This window comes from Dromaius novaehollandiae, chromosome 10 (genome assembly GCF_036370855.1).
Source record: "Dromaius novaehollandiae isolate bDroNov1 chromosome 10, bDroNov1.hap1, whole genome shotgun sequence".
Classification (NCBI taxonomy): domain Eukaryota; kingdom Metazoa; phylum Chordata; class Aves; order Casuariiformes; family Dromaiidae; genus Dromaius; species Dromaius novaehollandiae.
Window position 1 is genome coordinate 948,667 of NC_088107.1, and position 20,987 is coordinate 969,653.

Genomic DNA, 20,987 nt, shown 5'->3' on the forward strand with positions numbered 1-20,987 from the left:
ATATGTTCTAGGATGCAAGCCAAATCCAGACTTAAATTCCATAAAACATCCTCCACTTTTTCCCTGAAAACATTGTGTGGAACTTAGTTAAGACTTGATCCTGTTCCAGTCAGTGGAGTATGCACTAAAGCTGACATTCCTGTTTCATCTGAGAAAGTTGTTTCATTAAAAAAAGTCTCTTGTCATTCTGCCCCACAGATTTAATGGTGCAGTTGGATCATTTTTCTAAATATGTAAGCACTCCAGAAAGTGTTGTAGCTGTACATGCATTTTTCATAATTTAAAGGTAACTTTCCATCTTCATGCTTCCATTCTGAGTGTTGATAACATCTTCCCACTGTGTTGATTCTCCAGCACACTGGAGTGACACTATTGCAGGCTGAATAGCATTTTTAAGTGCTTAAAAAAAATATACCAAATTCAAAAGAAAACTTAGTCTCCATCTAACAAAGTTTTTCCATACCATATTGGCATTTATTTTTCTTTGATTGCTTCTCATGCTACTGAGGCTGACACCAACAAAACGAGTATTGCCAAAGACTTAAAATTGCATTTTCTCTGACAGTTCTCTATGCAAATATTTCATTCCTATGGAAGGAACTTTTTCATAGGTGTAAGTGGAGTAAAAACAAATGTGTACAACTACTCAAAATTAGGAACCAACACTAAAAATCAAATTGAACTGTTTTGACAAGAGCTTTCAAGAAAAGGAAAAGCAGAATGCATCATGTAGAAGTGAAATTTGGTGTAAAGTTAATGTGCATTTCTAGACATATGTATGTTCTGAGAGAAGCTTGAGACTTCCTGCCCTTTAGGTGACTGGAAGTTCCAGCACATCCTCACAATGATTTCAAGTTAGTAATTAAAGTCAAGGTAGCTGACAATCTCTAAAGTTACCTTTACCAATTTATGGGCTTGCAGGTCCTCTCTATTCAAAATGCTTTACAAGGTCTTCCCTATCCATAGGCTTTCAGCTTGGTCTCCCTAGGGAAGCCAGTTGCTATGCATTATAGTTTTTGGACTTTGATAATGTCAGTCTGCTGATATATCCCAGACTTAAAGGCTACCGATTTCCCCCCTGCACACACCTGCACTCCCCATTTGTGATTCCACCCTCATTCCATACTTCCTGAGGACAATTCCTCCCAAAGAAATGTCTTTCTGATTCCTTACTGTGAATAGATAAGATATGATGGTTCTTACTAGCTCAGAAAGTAGGCGACTAAGTCTGAATGAAATTCATTTATTTGCTAGCACCTTACATTACCACTAAAGTGTTGGCACTGATCTCATTTTAAACAGAAGATTGTTTTTCATCTATTGTATAGGAAGAGTTCATTTGATGTGTGTACATCCCAATGAAGTCTTCAGAAAATGCAAATATGCACCATATAATTGCATAGTTGATTAATCAAATTCATAATGAACTATGATTTTAGGGTAGAATATCTAAATTGAATCATGCTGCTATGATGCTGTAGAGAAACAGTAAGCTCCTTGCAAGCTTGTTTAAGAGTAGCAGTCTCATTCACATGGACTTTGACAGTGTCAGGCTTTGTAGAGTACTTTAAACATAGGTTAATTTGCTGAAGTGTAGTGTCAGTTGCTGTGTAGTGTATCACTTTGGTTTATTTTCAAGTGTCTCAATGTGCACGAGTTTCTTCTCGAGTTTCTTCTCACAAGCAATCCCATCTAACATGTTTACATGCTGAATTGCCTAAATGGCCATTATTTAGTTTTTAAAAAATAAATATTTTACATTCATAGACAAAGACATTTTCAATAGCACTTGAAAATTAAGTACAAAAATGTGCATGTCTAAAGCCAGCAGTTTTAGAGGTTGGGTAGCAGATTCTATTTTTTAAATAGATCACTCTCCAGTAAGGTCAGTTTCAATGATCTCTTTGAGTAAGATACTCTTACATATGGCAAATAAGTGCTTTTTTGTTGATTAACCTAGTGATCTAAGGAAAATACTTTTGTCAGGATGGTCTGGTATACACAATAATGAATTTGGTGTCAGGAAGCCTGACCTGTATTCCCATCTCTGCCACATGCTGTCAGATGTATAATCTGAACTATGTCCTTTATTGCCTCAGTTTTGCTATCTGATAGTATTTATGAAAATTCTGAGTTCTGCAGACAAGGTAGTGGGAAGCAGTGTTAAATCAATGCAGCTGCGTTGATATCTGCTGTATTGCAACAGAAAGAATACAGCTTCCTATGGGGAAAGTTTTATGAGAGTCTAGTGCCAATGAGATTTGCATGCATCTAGCTAAAAACCACTCTAAAGCCAACATTTAGGAAGTCACCTATCTATTGCATTAGATCTGATGAGGATCTTCTATCCATTAAGTGACAGAGTTACATATAAAAGAGACAGTGGAGACTGAGATTATTCCTAACAGCCCTAACTCCCATCTAAATTCAGAGAGCATTTTTGTTGGGGAGGAATCAAGTTAAGATTACACAGATTAGAGGGCATAGAACACTTTAGTTTTAAATTCATACTTGTTATATCATTGTAGCTTTAAATATAACATTATCATAAAGATAGGTTTCACTAAAAGGAGCTGGTTATTTCCCACTATCTGGAAAATACACTACACATACTTATGAACACAGCACTAAAAATATGTGCTATTACCCATTACCAACTTACCAAGTGTAAGTAACAAAAAAAGTTACAAGATTCTAGAACATTTGGAATAGAATTTACCTATAAGAAGTTTTTCATGATATATATGTACACACACAGTAGTAACATAAGAGGAATACCATTATCAGCAGAGTGAAGGCTCAGGTGGTGGTACTGTAGGGCACATTAACATCCTTGAAGCCTCATGTGAAAGAAAGGGAACTTGGCCTTATTTAGGCTAGGTTTAGGAATAGCTAATTTAAGTTTATAAATTAACAAGAACTCAGTTCAATCAGAGCAGGTATTCTAAGCAATTTAGCTTTAGCTGTACTGATTCAGTCAAGACCATAACTCAGCTTACTTTAGGCTATTCTAAAGTATGATTGCTTTGATTCCTCCTATATTTCAAGGTGTTAATTAGAGGAGGACAGGTAACTCAATCTAAGGATTAGACTATACCACAAGGACTTTACTGGCACAGTTATACCAGTCTGGTTAGTGGTAGAGCCTCTTGTCACAGAGGGAATCCTTTTGCCAGCACAAGTTGCATTTGCACATACTAGGAGACTTGTTTCCCTAGCTATATTTGACTAGGGGAAAAAAATAACACCTCACCCCTCCCTTCATGTTTCTAATGGTGTTGTACTGACAAAACTTCTGGTTTAGACAATCTAACATAATAGATTTTGTTAGTCTAGATAGAGCTTCAAGTGTACTCAGCATCTGCTACTTAAGATGCAGGGCTGAAGGTGCTGGAACAGAGTCTAATACAAATATATTTATTTCTTACCCCATGTGGTGGAATTTTGCCTCATCCATTGTAGTTTTCTCTGGGTTTGCTCTTCTGCAGTTTACCTCTCACAGCTGGTATTTTTGAAATTTCAGGAAAGATTGGGCTGACTTGGGTTAACAGAACTAGCTTCTGTATCCTCCTTTATAGCCTCTTTATTTTCCAATACCCTTTTAAGTATCTTTTCACACTAGACAAGGCTACCTCAGTTGCTTCTCTTTCCTCCCCTCCCTGAGAACTTCCCTCACTTTACTATCCTAGGGGAGCTCATTTAGCCAAAGCAGACTTCCTTTTATATGAAATAATGGGTTTGGGCTGTGATGCCTGCTCACCTGATTCAGATCCATCACCTGGGAGGGAGATAAATCCTATAGGTAGGGCTAAGCTCATTCTCTTAAAAACACAGCTAACTGTGATGCATTGCTTATACTGCAGTTAAGTGTCTGTTGCCTACAGTATATATGTCTTAGAAATGTTAAGAGAAGAACTTCTGTCAGAAGATAAGCAATAAATAAAGAGAAGCAAAGGCTAGTTATGAGTAGTAGTTACACGAGTGGCAATTATATTATTTCTGTGTTTGTGGAAGAAAAGGATAATACTACCTGAAATTTTAAGGTTGGTTTTCTGAAAGCAATATACAGGAAGCTAAGGAAATGATTTAAAAATAGAAGAAATATCTATAAGAATGTTAAAGGTACTTACAGGCTTTGTGTACATGAGCTTTAGATATAGTATATTTGATTGAATTAGCTAGCTCAGTTTATTTGACACCTTCTTAAACTCTTGTCAAGAGTGAGCAATCGTAGTTAAATGAATATAAACATGATTGGAAGAGCTTGCTCATTTTCCTTATCAGGACAGAACCTATGAATATTAAAATAAGTAAACAAGAAAATTAGTGGAATCTTGATACTTTTAATTTATGTTCTTAAAAAATATAGATTTGGAAGAAGCTTCTGAAGACCTGAATATAGCCAAAGTGATATTCTGAAACAACTCTAATTACTGGATTTAGAGCTCCTGAGTTTCATATTGCTTAGGGACTAGAAAGCTTAGTAGCACTCCTAAGAAACAGCGTTTGAGAGCCCTGCTGGAGAAACAGGGTGTATAGGTATGGTTTCAGGTGAAGCAGTATCATGCTTGATTATGCTGTTGGAGTTCTTTGAAGATAATTCTGTTTTGGTAGTGAATTGGTTTATTATGTATCTGGAAAATGTTTGATAATGTTCAACTTCAAAGATTAATAGTCAATACAAAAGTGTCCTGAACCAATGAACATGACAGGGTTCCACACCAAAAGAGAGTTTAAGATTAGAAAATAAACTTCTGTCATCAGTGGTCCAGGCTTTCAAAGTTAAAAAGTTGCTGCATGAGGATTGCTCCTTGTTCTTTCTCCTCTTAATGCATTTTCTGTTCCCCTTCTTTTATTTTAGGTGCAGAGAAGAGTGTATGACAGTTCATGTGCTCTTGCATATTGTTATTGGCAATTTGAAAGGCTCTGTGCTTTCATTTACAGACAGCTGATATCTTGTCAGAATTAGTAGAGTAAAGGGCTTCTTTTGTTTGATGGTTTTATTTTTAAACCAAAGTGGTCTAGTGTTATGCCAGCTTATTCAGAATGTTGTCAGGTTACATCTGTATTACAAGTAGCGTGGTGCAGTAGGAGCAGACTTACAGAACGAATCAGTTGGTACCGAGGGCTTTATGTCTACGCTGTTTTCATTTCCAAAGTCTTTAATTCAGTCTGGTCCTGTGTCTGTTAGTAGTTGAAGTATGTCTTCCAGTTTAGTTTCATGCAAAGGAATCCAGTCTCTGAGCATACCTGAGACTGCTCTGCGATGAGAACGGGAGCACAATAGATGGGGATGATCAGAAGATTTGCTTCAAAAGCTCAAACCAGATCCAGGCTCAGAAACTGATGTAGATGCATCTTTAGACATGGTTTTGCCTTCTGAGAAGGCAGAAAATGCCATGCCACTTTCAAAACTTTTGTTAATCTCCCTGTGAAAGGAGTGAGAAGCACAGGGCAGCTGAGAGAGGAAGGGACAAATCTGATGCAAAAAGGCTGTGAAAGGGAGAGGGCTAGAGCCTTCAGTCAGCCATCAAATAATAGAAGCAAATCAAGTAAAACCTACACAAAGTTTTCTGAATGTCCAAAGGGATGCTTTTTCAGCTTTAATTTAAATTCCATAACTTAGCTCTCTTCTTTTAAACTAAGAGATCCTCTGTGTTCAAACAGAGGTTAAAAAGCTAGGTTCTGATTTGTAATATAAAAGGCTGATAAGGATGAGGAGAGAATGATTTTTATCTTTTTCATTTTAAAGTGCCAGTTTTTAAACATTATTCTAAAAGAGTGTTGGCGCACCGTTGTGTTCACGGACAAAGATGTTAACCAGTTACAGGAACGTTGTGCTTCGCATTTTTTTTCCCCAGCTCTGTTTCTGAGTTATTTTATTGCCATGTTGTCAGTGTCACCAATGAGGAGTCTTCTTAACAAGGTAGTTACAAGAGCAACCTAAAATAATCCACTTAGTCATCTGTTGTTTCTGGAACAGCAGAATAATGTGTGTTTTTCCTTAGGTTTGTATCCTGTAGTGCCCTCCAGCCCTCTCCTCTTCTGTAGTACCTCCGGGCTCTTCACCCGCAGTGTTTCAGTGTCTCCTGCTTGCTCTCCCTCCCGGCGTGCGGTAGCGTCTGCCGCGGTTCTGCTTGCTGGCTGAGCTAGAAGCAGAGCGCGTGGTTGCTTGGTCGCTGCCAGGTCTCTGCAGATAAGTTGGCTGTTGTTTTCGGAGGTGGGCTAGGAAAGGAGGCAAGTCGGAGAGTGTGCGAGTGCAACCGGAATGGATATGGTGTACAGGCTTGGGTGGTGTGGTGGCTCTCCCTCACTCACTGGGGATGCTGAAAGTGTCTGTCTGAGCTACATAGCTTTTGATTTTTGGAAAACTCGTCGGAACTTAGTATGTTTGAGACTTCTCTCCCTCTCTCAGATTTGGTTGATATTGGTCAGCAGGATCCACAGCTACTAGGGGAGGACTGACAGACAGGCAGATGTGGACAGTGCGATTGTATAAGCCTTACTGTCTCTAGAAACCAGGCTTTAAAAAAATCAACAACTGTGTTTGAAAAAGCTTACCAATGTTTATGCTAAGTGACTAATACTTACTCTGCAAAGAGTACAATGAGTGAGTGAAACCCAGGGCATAAAACACCGTTGCTTTGAAAATTTGTGACCAAATGATCTTAGTAAAAATAACTTGGCCAGGGGAAAAAAAAAAGGACAGTTTCAAACCTGAGTTGTTTCAGTGACTATGTTAACAGAACAGCCTCCCGGTTGGTATTGGAGCAGCCGAGACAGTCTCTGAGCTGCTACGGCCCCGCTGACTGTGGTTACACCAGTAAAGGAAGCAGGCCAGGACTTGTTTTCTGGTCCTGAGAGCGGGTGGCATGACCCAGGCTGCATCCAGACAGCTCAGCGCTCTTCCTCCAGCTCAGGGTCATCTCCTCCGCCCCGTCTGCTGGGAGCAGCCCTTGCCCGTGACCTCCCTTGAGCTGTTCCTGAGCCCTGTCTGGGAGAAGGCTGTGCCTAACTGTGCCAGAGAGCGTGCTGACAGTTGAACAGTTGTGTTAAGCTGTAGAGTTCAACGCGGGTGATCATGATGCAGTGCTTTAACCCCGTACCTTGGGCTTACTGGAGCCCCGTGCTGCCCGTGCCGGCTGCTGGCAAAAACTAATGCCGGCAACAGCTAACACCTTCCTACTCCAGGCAGAGCCCGTGGGGGAACGAACAACCGGGGTGAATAGCTCCTTAAAGTGGTTTTAATGCTGGAGAAAACATGTCACTGAGCTACCACCTGTCCTTCTTGTTTTCCCTTTGATCATAATGCAAAAAGGACTTACTGAAGTGGGAGGGATGTAGAGGAGGAGGTGTGGAAATTAGAAGACAGAGTGTGCCTTCTATTTACACTAAAACATTTTCAAATATCAAGAGCGGTTTTCTACGATTTTGCTACATTGTTTCTTCAGGGTTTCTGGTGACAAATGTGTCCTCTGTCATGTTCATAGAAAGCACAAAGACAGCTTTCTTCCAAGCGTTTCCTTGGTATTTAAGTTAATTCACAAAGATTAACAAAACCCAACATTTTAAACAGTTTGGCACCCTTTCACCTCGGTTCTTGCTCAGTTTGTGGTTTCTGCTTGATGGTGATGTCACATTTTCGCTTGAAAGTTCTTGTAAGACTTCAAAGAACCTTTGCCTTTCCCCTTCCTGACTTATTTTCCAAAGAAAGCAAATTGCTCAAACCCCACCATCACCACCTTTCCTGCAGTTTTGTACGTGGTATACTGTAGTGAGCATATCGCTCTTTAGTAGCCCTTGCAGGCTATTTTTACCTTAACTCTAACTAAGGTTATATAATGCAAATGGGTGTGAAGCAATATATTGTATGCAAGTATGTTTAGAATAAACAGTAAACTTTTTGAATGAACTTCACATTTAAAATTAAAAGGTTATTTGTTAAAGTGAGGAGATAGAGTAGACATAAATAAGTGAAATTCGGAGTAGAATTGAAGAACGGAAACATTACAGAGGGTATGAAGATCAGTTTTGGCTTACAAAAATCTTTGTTGCAGCTGATGAAATATGTTTGTAGTAATTTGTACTATTACAGTATTGTTCTGACACCTCATATAACTTTCCTCTGAATAGCCAATGATTTTTTCCTCCTGGATTTTCACCCATGATAAAATAGGAAGAAAACATTTAACAAAAGACAATAAAGGTGTAAAATAGCATTGCTGCAATGAGATCAGACAGGTACATTGCCTGAAACTGATTTCACTTAATTTTTTGAAGCTGAATGTGATTCAAGTTCGTGAAGTCTCAGTATTTTACTTTTAAAGTTATATGTATCAACATAATATCACTCACAAATTAGTGAAGCTCTTGAAACTGTAGCTCTTGTTTTCGTATCAGTTTTAACTTAGCTACAAGCACGTGCAGGCGTGCACGTGCACAAATTAGGAAATTAATCTCACAATAATCTCTCAGAAATTTGTAAGGATGAGGTTTTACATTGAGAAACAGACCAAAATGGGCTATGAAAAAGTTAGATTTAAATCGATGTGCATATGTAATGATAAATGTTTAGTTTTAAATTTACATGGACAATAACTGATTAAAAAAAAAAAAAGAATGTGCTGACATTTTTTCCAATTTTAACAACAGTGTCACGATTTTTTTCCTTTACCAGGAAAGCTAAGTGCAAAATGAGTGTAATAATAGCCCCTTACTAGGTAGAGAGCATGATTTAAATTATTTTGAAAGGTTATGAAGTTATATAGTTGCCCAGGGAAAAATGTTTTCCAGGGAAATAAGGATCATATTCTCGTTTTAAGAGTTTTTATCCCACAATAAAAATAGTCTGTTGTTAAGGCCAAGGGAGCAACCAAAAATCTTATCTGCCTTTTAAAAGGTAGCTAGCACACCCGGCAAAGTCCTATGGAATATGTGGCTGGGGTTCTGATTCCGCAGAAGGATTAAGGTGAAGCAGAGCAAGATTAGTTTTTCTGATGAATTTAAGCAAAATGCAGCTCCCTTCTCCATGCAGACATCACAAAAACTGTTAGCTTTTCATGACAAACACGGAGTTACTTCATGGCTTCTGTAGCCCAACAAAAAGTTATGTACAATAAAAGAAGTAACCAGTTAGTATATTTCTGAGGTCAAAGTTTATCCCAACATCCTTGAAGGTCTGTTCAGGAAGTGTTTAGCAACCTGTCTGTGCCAGGGCTTGTAACAAGAGGGAGATGACTTCCAAAAATAGGCCCTCCGTGTGCCCAGCGGCATGGATTAAATGTCTAGGGAGCCTAATGTGTCCACAGACAGCTGGTCCGTTGCAGGAGCTCGACAGGAGCAGTGCAAGTTCTGGTGGAATCTGTAATCCACTCCTTTGAAAGTCAAGGACTGCAAACATTTATTTCAAAACATTTTGGCTATTGGTGCGCTCCACAATATCTGAAGATGACTAATGTAAAATTCTTATCTTGGCAACATAAGAGATTGTAAATAGTATCATTTTTTCTTTCTGCTGTAACAGATTTTTGAGGTTTGTTTTGAAATTAGTTGTTCTACAACTAATCCAAATCTCAATTTTTCTTTGTTGGTTAGTAGTGTGACCCAAACTGCAACGGCTGAATCAATTGCAAGTGTGTACCCTCAGTCACAAAGAGAAAAGTGTCTTGGCCAGCAGGGAATAAGCTTTCAGTTCCAATTGCATATAGTATGATCAAAACAAAGCCTTGCTAGCCAAGCAATGGTGCCTAGAAATGTGATTGTTAGAGCAGAAAAATAAAGTAACAGAAAATCTGTTTTATGTTATGGCCAATTATAAAAGGCCTTCTTGATTCTTTGGCAAAAATCTTTTTAAGAAAGCGTTTCTTTCAAGGGAGATGCTTAAACACTGAAAGAGTTGAACTACAGTACGTGAGCATAAGACAGACACACTGAGGAATCATGATTTAAACAAGGAGAGTAAACCTAGGGCTTTTCTGGTGTGATCTTGTTCAGAATGAAATGGCCTAGTAGCCTGAAAGATACGGAGGAGAAGAAAAGATGTTTTCAATAAATCAAGGAAAATTTAGTGATACCATTGCATTGCAATTTTGATAGTTATAATTGTTAACTGTTGTTTTTATGAAATTCGTGGATTTTTTTGTAGATGTATCCAGTTTTCATAACCAGACACCAATATTTGGATAGTATATACTGTGTATTTTGCTGTTCTTATAAATCATTGTCTTTTTATTTTGCTCTCACCTCTACCAGCACTACTTCTAGACTTCTTTGAGTCTTGGTTTCCTGGTTAGTAGTTGTCTCTCTAGAAGGCAGTTGCAGAAAATCACACTTGAAAGTTTGAGAAGTGTGACAAGAGTAATATAATATAGTATGTTGCAAATGACAAAGCACATCAGCTGGAATACAGTTTAATTGCTATCATCTTCTAGGGAAGGGGTGTTAGTTGGTTAAAGAAAGGTCTTTGGGGGAGGTCTCAACAGCTTTGAAATAACAAAAGTGAGGAAGCATTTCCTTGAAGTTTGTAAAGTGCTTTGGGGCCTGCCTGGATGGAAGACTCTATCTGCAAGTCATTTTCCTTGACTTTGTTGCGTGTCCAGGCAAGTATATTATTACACTAGGGTTATTATTTGTCCCGTATCTTTCTCTCCCCACCAGGGATAAACTTATCACTTTCTGTCTTTTTCCATGGGTTTCCCATGGTGATGCGGGCTCCTTTGTGCAGCATCATAAGATCTAACGTTTCTTGAAAGCATCGCTAGTACCGTGTAAATGAACTACAACCAGCTCAATGAACGCATCTTTTGGATGGGATGTTTCTTAATACGTAAAATCTGGGTCTCATCACAATAATGAAATGTGCTGATGAAATATGACTGGTAGCATTTGTTTAAGAGGAGTAACAGTTCACAGCTTTATGTGAATTGATGACATGTCTATACGTATCTACATTTTAAACAGCATTGATCAATGCTTTTCCTTGAAATCTCAAAAGAAGAGTAAAGAAGTTTCACTACCCTCTAGCCTTTGAAAAAAAGGTTTGGAGAAATGCTGTGGAAACAACGTAGGAAGAATAACGTGGTTGTTAAAATCAGGTGTATCCCACAAAATGTTGTCAGTACGCTTCATTCTGCAGTGTGAATTTTTCATACTCACTGGTCATTGTCTCCATGATGGCAAAAGCTAATGTATGGGCATGGTTATTCCAAGAGAAGGGACCTTTCTTGGCTTACTTTTGTCATTTGGAGAGAGGTGCACTGTGGCAGCAAAAAGAAATGTTCTGTCCACATATGCTGTGTCTGCAGTAAGAGGCTGGTATAATCTATAGCAGCAGCAGCTCTATTGTGTAAAAGAATGTTTAAAGTCCCAGCATAGCTGACAGAAGTTTCATCCTTTCCTCTTCTCTTATTATCTCACTTCTTCAAAGAAGCTCGAAGTACCCTCTGCACCGCTGTAGCACGTGGCCAGGTAGGCTGGAAAGCCGTCTCTGGCTCTATAGACACTGCTTCAGTGGCGTTGGGAAGAGCGAGACATTCTGTGAAATCCGGTGAGGATTTACAGTCTGTGTCTGATCTGTCTGGGAAAGACTTAGGCATTACGTTTAAGTGCTACAGAAATTGATGAGATAGAAAAAAATCAAATAAATAAAAAGAAAGTGTTCACATAACATGTTCCTGTCACTCACCAAGTGACATTCCTGCAGTCTGTTTAGTTGTCTTAATCCTCTAGAGCTCTTCCGGTATTCAGGTTTGGAATATATAGCTTTCAGTCATGGCAATCCAGTGTTATTACCGAGTGCCAAATTAATTGTAGAAGTTATTCAACACTGTAATTTTAAATTTTTGTGCCAGTTATATCTTCCTATTATTCATCACTATTGTTCTTTTATCATCTTAAAGTTTCTTCTGTATCAAAAAGCCTTAAACCTTTTAATTATACTTGCCACACCTAATTTTTCTTTTAGTGGTTTTGTAGAAGAGTAGGTACAACAGTAGTACCATATGTAGTGGGGAAATAAATCATCACTAACTGAAAATTGTATGGAGGTATGTTCTTGTTTAGAGATAGGAATCATTCACCGGAATTTCTTCCAATAGGTCTGCTGTACCGCATTATTCTGTGCCACAGAATAATGACAGCATTTGCAAGGTAGTGAGTTTGACAACCTAGTGTGTAGGAACTGAGGAAGATGGAATGTATTTCAGCTGTAGCTCTTTCAGCTCCTTCTTGATAGCTCCTTCATTACTTAATTTTCCCTGCTCAGTAATTGTTTAATGAAATTTGCATTTTGCCATGTTTTTTTCTTTTAAAGAATGAGTTTCAACATTTAACCTCTTTTCTTTCAATTGATACTTTCTTTTCTTCCTCTTTCTGTTTTTTTTCTTTATCTATATAAATATATATATGTAGCTGTAGAAGGGATTTGGGAAAGAGAATTTTTTTAGGAGTTTAAAATATGATATGTATGTAATGCAGAAATATGGCTTCGATCTTTAGATGTTTGGTATACTTGCTATTAATGTACTCAGTGGCTTCAGATTCATTATTGCATAGAGCGAGAGTTTTAAGAGCTACAAGGTCTTGAAAGCGAATCTGCTGAAAAAAGAATTACAGTACAGAAATTCCTTAGAATTGTTCAGTGTAATCCCACGTGCAATGAACTGTAGAACTGTTTTGGCTTTGGTCTTAATTTACCTGCTTGGCACAAACATGATAGCAATATAAGTAAATCTTAACTGAATATGGCAAGCAAAATACTTGGTTATGCAGTAGTCTAGCCAGACTCTTAGTTGACTGTCATACTATGCTGAAATCTGAATTGTGTGTGTGTAAGGAAGGAAATTCATGTACATGTTTCGACTTGATTATTTTGACTGTGTTAAGTATTATAGTTTTATGCTTGTTTCAGAAAAGAAACACAAATAGAATTCAAGTAAAAACTGTACACCGCCAAAGGTATCAAGCGTTAGGAAAGCAAACTTCTGTCACTGAGAGGATTGTAGGTGACTGTTGCTAAGTCCATTAGAGCTATTTATAACTTGAGGCTTGATACCCAGGATGTGGAATAAGCCAAAGAACTCTCTGGCAATAGTGTACAGATGAGTTGAATGGTTCCTTGCTGGATAAATACATACACACCATTGAAAAACATTAAATTGGTTCGTGCTTTGTCTATTTAATTTTTGTTGCTATTCTAGAAAAGATTAGGTAACTTGTAGAATAGCACATTTTAAGTAATATTTTCATTTTCAAATTGGAATTTCACTAGTGTCAGCCTTCTTTCTATGTTTTACAGTTATTTTTCTAATTCTTTACACAAACATTTATTTTTAGCATAATTTTGTTTAATTTATACTCACTTAATGGCTGTTTTAGATTCCTCATCAGAATATTTTAAAAGACTGCTGTTTTGTAAATCACATTGTAGGATGTTTGCCAGTTCTTCAAAATGTATAAATAACATTTTAATAAATGTGGTTTACATCTTTGAATGTACTAAATTCCGTTATATTTTTATTGTTCATTTACTTAACTCCTAATTCACCATGGTAAATAGTTATCCATTGTCAATCAAAACCTTGAGTTAACGAGGTGTTACTCTCTTCTTGCCTTTCCGAGTTTTTTGAACTAGGTAAATGAGAATTAAGAATCTCATTTTTTAAGTATATAAGCTTATGCACATATGTATATTAGGAAGTCCTGAATATTTGAATTCTGTGAAATACACTCTTTCCAGAGAGTTCATTGCACTTTTGACTGAAAAATCAGTTTCTGTAATTAGATTAACTTGAGACTCTCGTTTACCATAGTTTGAGTGCCTAAAAAGCATTATGGTACAGAAAAAGTTTAAGAACAGCTGTGCTCATGCCAAAAGTTTGGTGTTTAAGTGGGTCAGAAGTTAGAGTACCCCCTTCACGTGCTGGAGGATGACATCGGCAGATGTCGTGAAGACCAGGGAATTCCTGGACCGCAGTTGGTGGGATTGATTGCGCTCCGTAGTGCTTGCCGTTGCTTGGTTTCACGCACACACGTGTGCGCACACATGCACACACACACTATGTACCCGTTTGCTCCGAGACATTAGGGCCACCTTGAATCCTGCACTGTTTTGTACCACAGTGAGTACTCCGGGAGTGCAGCTGCTGGACACTCCCAGCTTCACGTGGTCCATCCTTTGCATCTCTCTCCTAAAAGTCCATTCAACTTTCCAAAACGCATCAGTTCAGTAGGTTGGGTGACATCTAGCTAGTCCACCTGCTGTGGAAACATCTATACCTCAGTACAGATGTCCGCAGTCTCTTTCTTTACCCTTGTGACCCTCCCACCAAATGTCGGGATCTGTTGCTACAGAAAAAGGGCTAGAAAGTCCCCTGGGCCAGCCTGTGCTCTGACATAACCCCGCAGCGCTGGGGACGCAGCTCAGAAATCCCCTCGGGGACCATGGGCCCGGACGTGTTCCCAGCCATGGTGCAGCTCACGGGTCCTCACAGCAGAAGTCCATGCTGCAGGCAGAATCTCCAAGATCATTTTCCTCAGCATTAATTATGTCTGAAAAATTAGTTATACTTTCTTACGTACATTACTTCGCATTTACTGACATGAATTTCATCTGCCTTTCTACTGTCTAGTCATTTGTAATGATCTTCTATGACTTTCTGGTCACTTTCAGTTTTTAATTTTTCAAATAGTTCTGAATCATCTCTAGACTTTGCCTCCTCACTGTTTGCACATTTTGTGAGATGGTATGTGAATATATTGAACAGAAAGACAGAACAGGTCCTCACAAAGAGCTTTGGATGGGCCACTGAACTCTTCACCTGTTTGTCCTTCCTCTTCATTTTCTGTCTTAAACACTTTGTTACCCCTGAGAGGACCTTTCTAGTTACGTGATAATAATCTAGTTTCTTTAGAAGCCTTCAGTAAAAGAGGTTGACAAGAGCCTGTGGAAATTCAAATATGGAGTATCGGCTGATGTTGTTCTTTTACTACTTGAACCGCATGTACAGCTAGTGATGTCTTACACAAGGATTTTCCTTGCCAATTCATGAGGGATGTCCTAAGCACTTAACCTCCGTGTAAGTTGTACTAAAAAGACGTTAAGGTTACAAAATAGTACTTAAAAAGTTAGGAAATGCTGAAACTAAAATTGTCCACCCTTAATTGGCCCTCTTTTGAATATATACTTGTTAAAAATTATGCTATTTTGCTTATAAATGCAAGAGCCAGTTTAAGTTCCACAGGCAGCACTGGTCCCAGTATTGTTTAATTTTTTTATTCGCTTTTGTATGCCGTAAGGCTGCCTGTCGGCATGGGCTGTGAGCAGGGTTGGGCTCTGGAAGCGCAGGGCATCCTGCGCTACAAGCCACGGCAGGAGCAGTGCCCGCACCCGGGACAGGCCGGGAGCGGCAGGCCCAAACCCAGCTGCGCGTCTGCCCTGTTGCACGGACGTGCATTGGTTCCCTGTAGGAACCGATTAAACTGGCAAAAAAAATCAGAATTTTTTTCTAATGAGCTCAATGAGCTCACCTGGTCTCTGAGGAGGCAGACAAATTCTGACATAGTGTGTGGGAGAGAAGTGAGGAGGGAGCAGGAGCAAACCTCTGGGTTCTCTCGTACCTCCTACCATACGCTCGTACCATACCTTAATTACAAACGAAATTCAGATCCAGGTACTTTTGACAAATTTGCCCTAATCATTACATATTCTTGTACCTTTTTTTCATATGTCTTTCTGAGTTTCTTCCCCTTTCACCACTTCTTGACTTCCCGGTGTTCCTGTATTGTTTCTCCGGCTGTGAGGTGCCTGCTGGGACCGGTGGGGATGCAAACCAAAATCTCTTAAACCAGTGGGGAAAAAAAGAGGGTGTTCAGTCATTCTGGATGGCACTGGCCAGTCTGTTTAGCGTGTAGGAGACGTGAAGGAGCTTAGCGTGCTGTGGCTGTTGATGCCCATTTGAAACCGGTCAGAGGTGGGATGGCTGAAGTGTTCACAACTGCTGCCTGCACTCCCTCTCTGCCCGCTTTGCTGCCTGCGATCTAACATGTCTTCTTGGAATATACAGATTGAAGAGTTTTGGAGACTTATAACTTAACCAAATTTGAGGACATTTTCAGGAAAAAAAAATCTTCAACAGGTTAATAATACCGCTAATAAAATCCCATTTCAAAGCATGGATGGACTTCCATGAAGCTTCTCAGAGAGCTGTAAGACTGTTTTTAACATGGCAAAACAATGTTTTTTTCTCTAACTTCATTCCAATAAATTGCTAACTATTTAACTTGAAACATTGATACATTTAAACTATTTGGCTTAAAAGTTTTAATGGCCGTTTTCTGTCTCAGGCTTAATTTCCTGCCAGTGTTGTGAATTAGTTCATCTCCCACATAAAACACTGAGAAACCATGACTATAGTAGTCCATTTTTCTGTCACCTATGAAAATACAATTTTGATAAGTCATGCTAACCTAAAATACTTCTTTTAACCCACAAGAAGCTGATAAAAGCAATGCTTTCCTGAATATTTCTGAAGTAAAAATACCTGATATGTTTTAAGGTACCTTTGGGCCATTAAGTCAATTAATGTTTGATTATTTATTCAATATTACAATAACTTCCTCCCAATTTATACAGAAGTACAATAGGAGCATATGTCTATTGTTGTGGATTCCTCCTGCCATAAATCACAAAAATAATATTAAACTGGCAGCAATTTGTAAGAAAGAAAAGTCAAGGTGTAACTTCTGGTAACGTGTACTTGTTTTACATGTTTGTATAAAAATGGTATTCTTATCTTTTTATTTTTGTAGTGGCAAGTAGTAGGAAAAGAAAATTAGATTAAAATATTTATTTTCTTCATTATTTCCATGCATTACTTTTTTTGACCTACAGTATATTCTTCTAAACTAAAAGCAGACTTTATTGTAAATATTAATATAAAGGCACACTCATATGGACTCTGAATTTTAATGCTTCTGTTACTAGAGGGCGCAAGATTATAAGGAACCAATTTTTATAAATTTAGGCTACAGTTTCTGTTATCTTCCCTTAAATCTCAAATATCAGTCCACTTTTTTCATAATTACTACAGTCATTTAAAAATCTCAGCTTGGCTTTTTCCATTCTGTAATAGTCGTTGTGTTAAGTACTGATGGAGAATGCTGAACAGGTGTGTAGGAAATCCCCTGTTCATCAGCAGTTAAAGCAAATATGGTATGTAATATATATATGTAGTATATTGAATCCTATCATGTGATAAGCATATGCTTTTCCTTTTTGTAATCTTGCTTATTGTCATGACTTAAACTAGGAAATACTCATTCCTCTCTTAGCAGTATTTCTGTGCATTACATCTCAGATCAATTTCTTGCTGCTTCTTTCTCTGCTCCTGATCCAGCACATGCATAATTTTAAGCACCAGTAGTCCCATTGAAATCAGCCCAAGTATGAGCTTCAGTCAACTGAAGAAGGCGCATGCCTCAATCCAGAAAAGCAATTTTATTTGTGTGCAAATTTAAGTATACCAGCAGTCCAGATGAAGGTTGGAGATTAATGGGACATACTCTCTGGAATGGCTTTTCACTCTGCTCTTGCATGAGTCTTCCTGTGGTATAATCTTATTCCCAAATACAGTTGTATGGAAGATCAATCTTAGGTTCCTTTGTTGAACGGCGATATCCTCACCCATATTTAATGCATGGTCTTATTTATGATTTTTTATTCTGTGAACAGTTGACACCAATTTAGATTTATGCTTCATCCCAAATGTAATGTAGAGCCTTAAAATGAAGTATTATAAGGAACACAGGACTGGAAAGGACTGCCTAGGTCATTGAGTCTAGTCATTTGATGCTGAAGACAATAGGCCCCATATAATCCTCTTCATCTTAAAAGCAGTTAGATTTTTTGCTCCCACTGCTCTGACTGGAAGGTTATGCAAAAACCTCATTGATCTAATGCTTAAATGTATTCTTGGCCAGCTTATATTCATTTGTTCTTTTGCCAATGATATGCCTTAACTTAAATAACTCTTCTTCTTCATTTAAATTAAGCCATATATATGTGTGTTTGTGCGTGTGTATGTGTGTGTGTATGTAAAAGCTCAGTGCATCAGTACAGTGTCAGTATTATATAATTTTTTGGATTCATGATCTGAAACTTAATAGGTTTCTTCAATGACTTAGTATTCTTGTTTTTTCCTTTTATAGCTTTACATGTGGTACACATGAAAATGAGGCTGAGAACGCGGAAAGCTTCTCAGCAGTCAAATCAAATTCACACACAACGTGCTTTGAGGGCAAAGAGGAAACATTCGGAGGTGGAAGAGAGCTTACCTGTTGGCGGAGGAAAACCACAGAAAAATGAAACTGGCTTATTGTCTTCAATCAAAAAGTTTATTAAAGGAAGCACACCCAAGGTACAGCCTGAGTGGGTTTCTTCTTTTATTTTTGTATTGGGTCATATTCAGTTAAATTTGATGAAAATATTTTTATTAAGGATAAATAAAATCATGTAAAAGATTGATGTTCCTTTGGAAGCACAATGTTTTTGTAAACATTGAAACATTGGAAAGCCAGAAGTAACGATGATGGTTATGCCAGATAACGGATATTTAAAAAAAAAAACAAAAAAACACAAACCTGCAAACCCTACTGGAGTCAATTGTAGATATATTTAAGACAATCCAATAAATTATAGGATTTATTACTAAGGTACTTCTTTGTGAAAATGTTGACTAATAAATTCAGTGGATTTTTAAATTCTGGTTCAAGGATTCTTTTGAATTTGGGAATTACCTGTACAGGGAACTAAGAAAAGCAGGTCTGTAAGCATAAATTTGCTATATATTTTTAGCATTCCTGTTGGAAATTCTGTAGGATTGCAACAATCAAGAAAGGTTGAAAGTCACCTACTCAACTGTCTTGGAATTGATAAGACTACTCAGCATGTTACTGCAGTGAATATTGCCCCCACCTAGTGGATCAAATATAAACATTGTCAGGGCTAAACCGCTAAATCGCTTCTGTCTTGATCCAGACAGAAATCTGAACTATACTAATCTTCATGTTTTAAAACCTGTTGAAAGTAAGTTTTGAGGGAGAATTATATATATTACTTTGATAGGCTGAATTTAACCTTGCAATTGTTTCAGAAACCTATATATTTTTTTCTATAAATAGTCCAAAAAAATCCTTTACTTACTCCCAGCAATCCAGATATTGAAATTATGTTACTATAAATTTTAAAGAATATGTAAGAAGTCATCATTATATTAAAACATATCTCAGATGAACTATATGGTAAATAACAATTACGATTTAAATTCAGAATCATTTTCTGTTGTTTAAATGTTAAAAGATAAATTTTAACAAGCTGTACTCAAAATAATTTTAATTAAAGTAACAGTATATTCTTAAATTGTCAAAAAATATACTGAAATTTAATCTTTAATAGCATATGTTCCTTCCTATCATTGGAATATAGAGATACTGACAATGAAATATTTCAGTAAAAGTGCATGGTTCGAACTGCTTACCTTTTGTGTTTCATTTAACTAGGGCAATTAATCTATTTTACATTCTAGCATCTATATTACAGCACAATAGTGCAACATTTTGGCTGCAAAGCCACTGCAACAAAATGCTGAAATCTAAGCAAAACATTTTACATTGGAATTTTAAGATAAGAGAAATATGTCTGGTTTTTGTTTTGTTTTCCTCTTTAAGGTTTTGTTAACTTTCTCTCTTCCCCTGTTCTCTTCCTCTCCCACAAATTTGAATTATATATTTTTTTTCTGGACAGGTTTTTTAATAAAAAATGTCCACATTTTTCTCATATTTCCTTTCATGTCCTCTCCTGTGTCTGTAGCAAGACTTGGAGTGGTTCCAGTGGCATTAACATGGCATGATATTGATACTGCTGGGCTATCTTCCAAAGCGCTAATGACTTAACAAAGTAGTCTTGTGGTTGCCATGGGAACACCAGAACTCTTAGAGATAGGCTATGCATATACCTTACATAGTAGTTCATTTATGGGTATGTTAAAATCTAAATCAGGAATGAGATCTATGGATTTATGGCAACAAATGTATTCATAGCAAGATACAACTTTAAAATATGCCAATTTTGATGACAGTCATAATTCAGTTAACAGATATTATAAGGACGGCTTACTGGGAATGTTCCTTAAACAAACAAAAACTGGAAAACATTAGCGCTATTTAGTTAGAGAAGAGAGAAACTAAGATGTTGCTATTGAAATGTGGATGATGGCAGGGCTGATCTTGAGTCTTTTGCAAACTGACAACCCCCATGCAAGTCAACAACAGTATGAAACACAAATTAGGGTTTAAAGAAAATTCCAGAATCACAATTACAAAATGACAAATCTGATATACTAGAAAAACAGATACACATACACATTCCGGAAATATTATTTCAATTTTTAAGTTTTAAAACTGAAATATTGTAGAACTTGCTGCTGTAAGATACTCTAATCTTTTTTGATTTTTGAGTTCTAGCCGTATGATAAATTACATTGACTTAGCAGGTGGTGTTATTACTTCTAGTGTCAGTTTAGGCTATTCATTAATATGGATATCATTTCTGAAAACAAACTAAAAGCTAACAAAACATTCATGTCAGTGTGACATTGCCATGTTCCGTATGGCACAATTATTGATGATAATTGGTTATATTGAACTGAATAGCTTATATAATTCAAATATATCTAATTATATAAATATAATATATTTATTATATATATTTGCAATAAAATCTTCAGCATATAAACCAAGTAGAACATCAAGGTTATATGTAATTTCATCTTTGAATTCTATTAACAAGCCACTCGAACTCTGATACTGTGGTTTGTGATATTGTCAGGCCTCCTCTTGTCTACTGATTTATGTTCACATTACATAAATGTTTATTATTGCTCCAAGTCTTGTTCATTGTTTGTTTGTTTGTTTGTTTTTCTTCTACTCTGGTC

The 20,987-nt window shown here is 37.3% G+C and overlaps 1 protein-coding gene across 1 annotated transcript in view; it reads left to right on the top strand.

Moving 5' to 3' along the window:
* The window catches only part of CTDSPL2 (CTD small phosphatase like 2), a 45,661-nt gene that overhangs the window by 1,430 nt on the left and 23,244 nt on the right, over window positions 1-20,987 (top strand). The window contains exon 2 of the mRNA XM_064517799.1: window positions 18,205-18,413. Within this exon, the coding sequence (XP_064373869.1) occupies window positions 18,222-18,413 (192 nt within the window). The 5' untranslated portion in view covers window positions 18,205-18,221. The remainder of the gene's footprint in view (window positions 1-18,204; window positions 18,414-20,987) is intronic.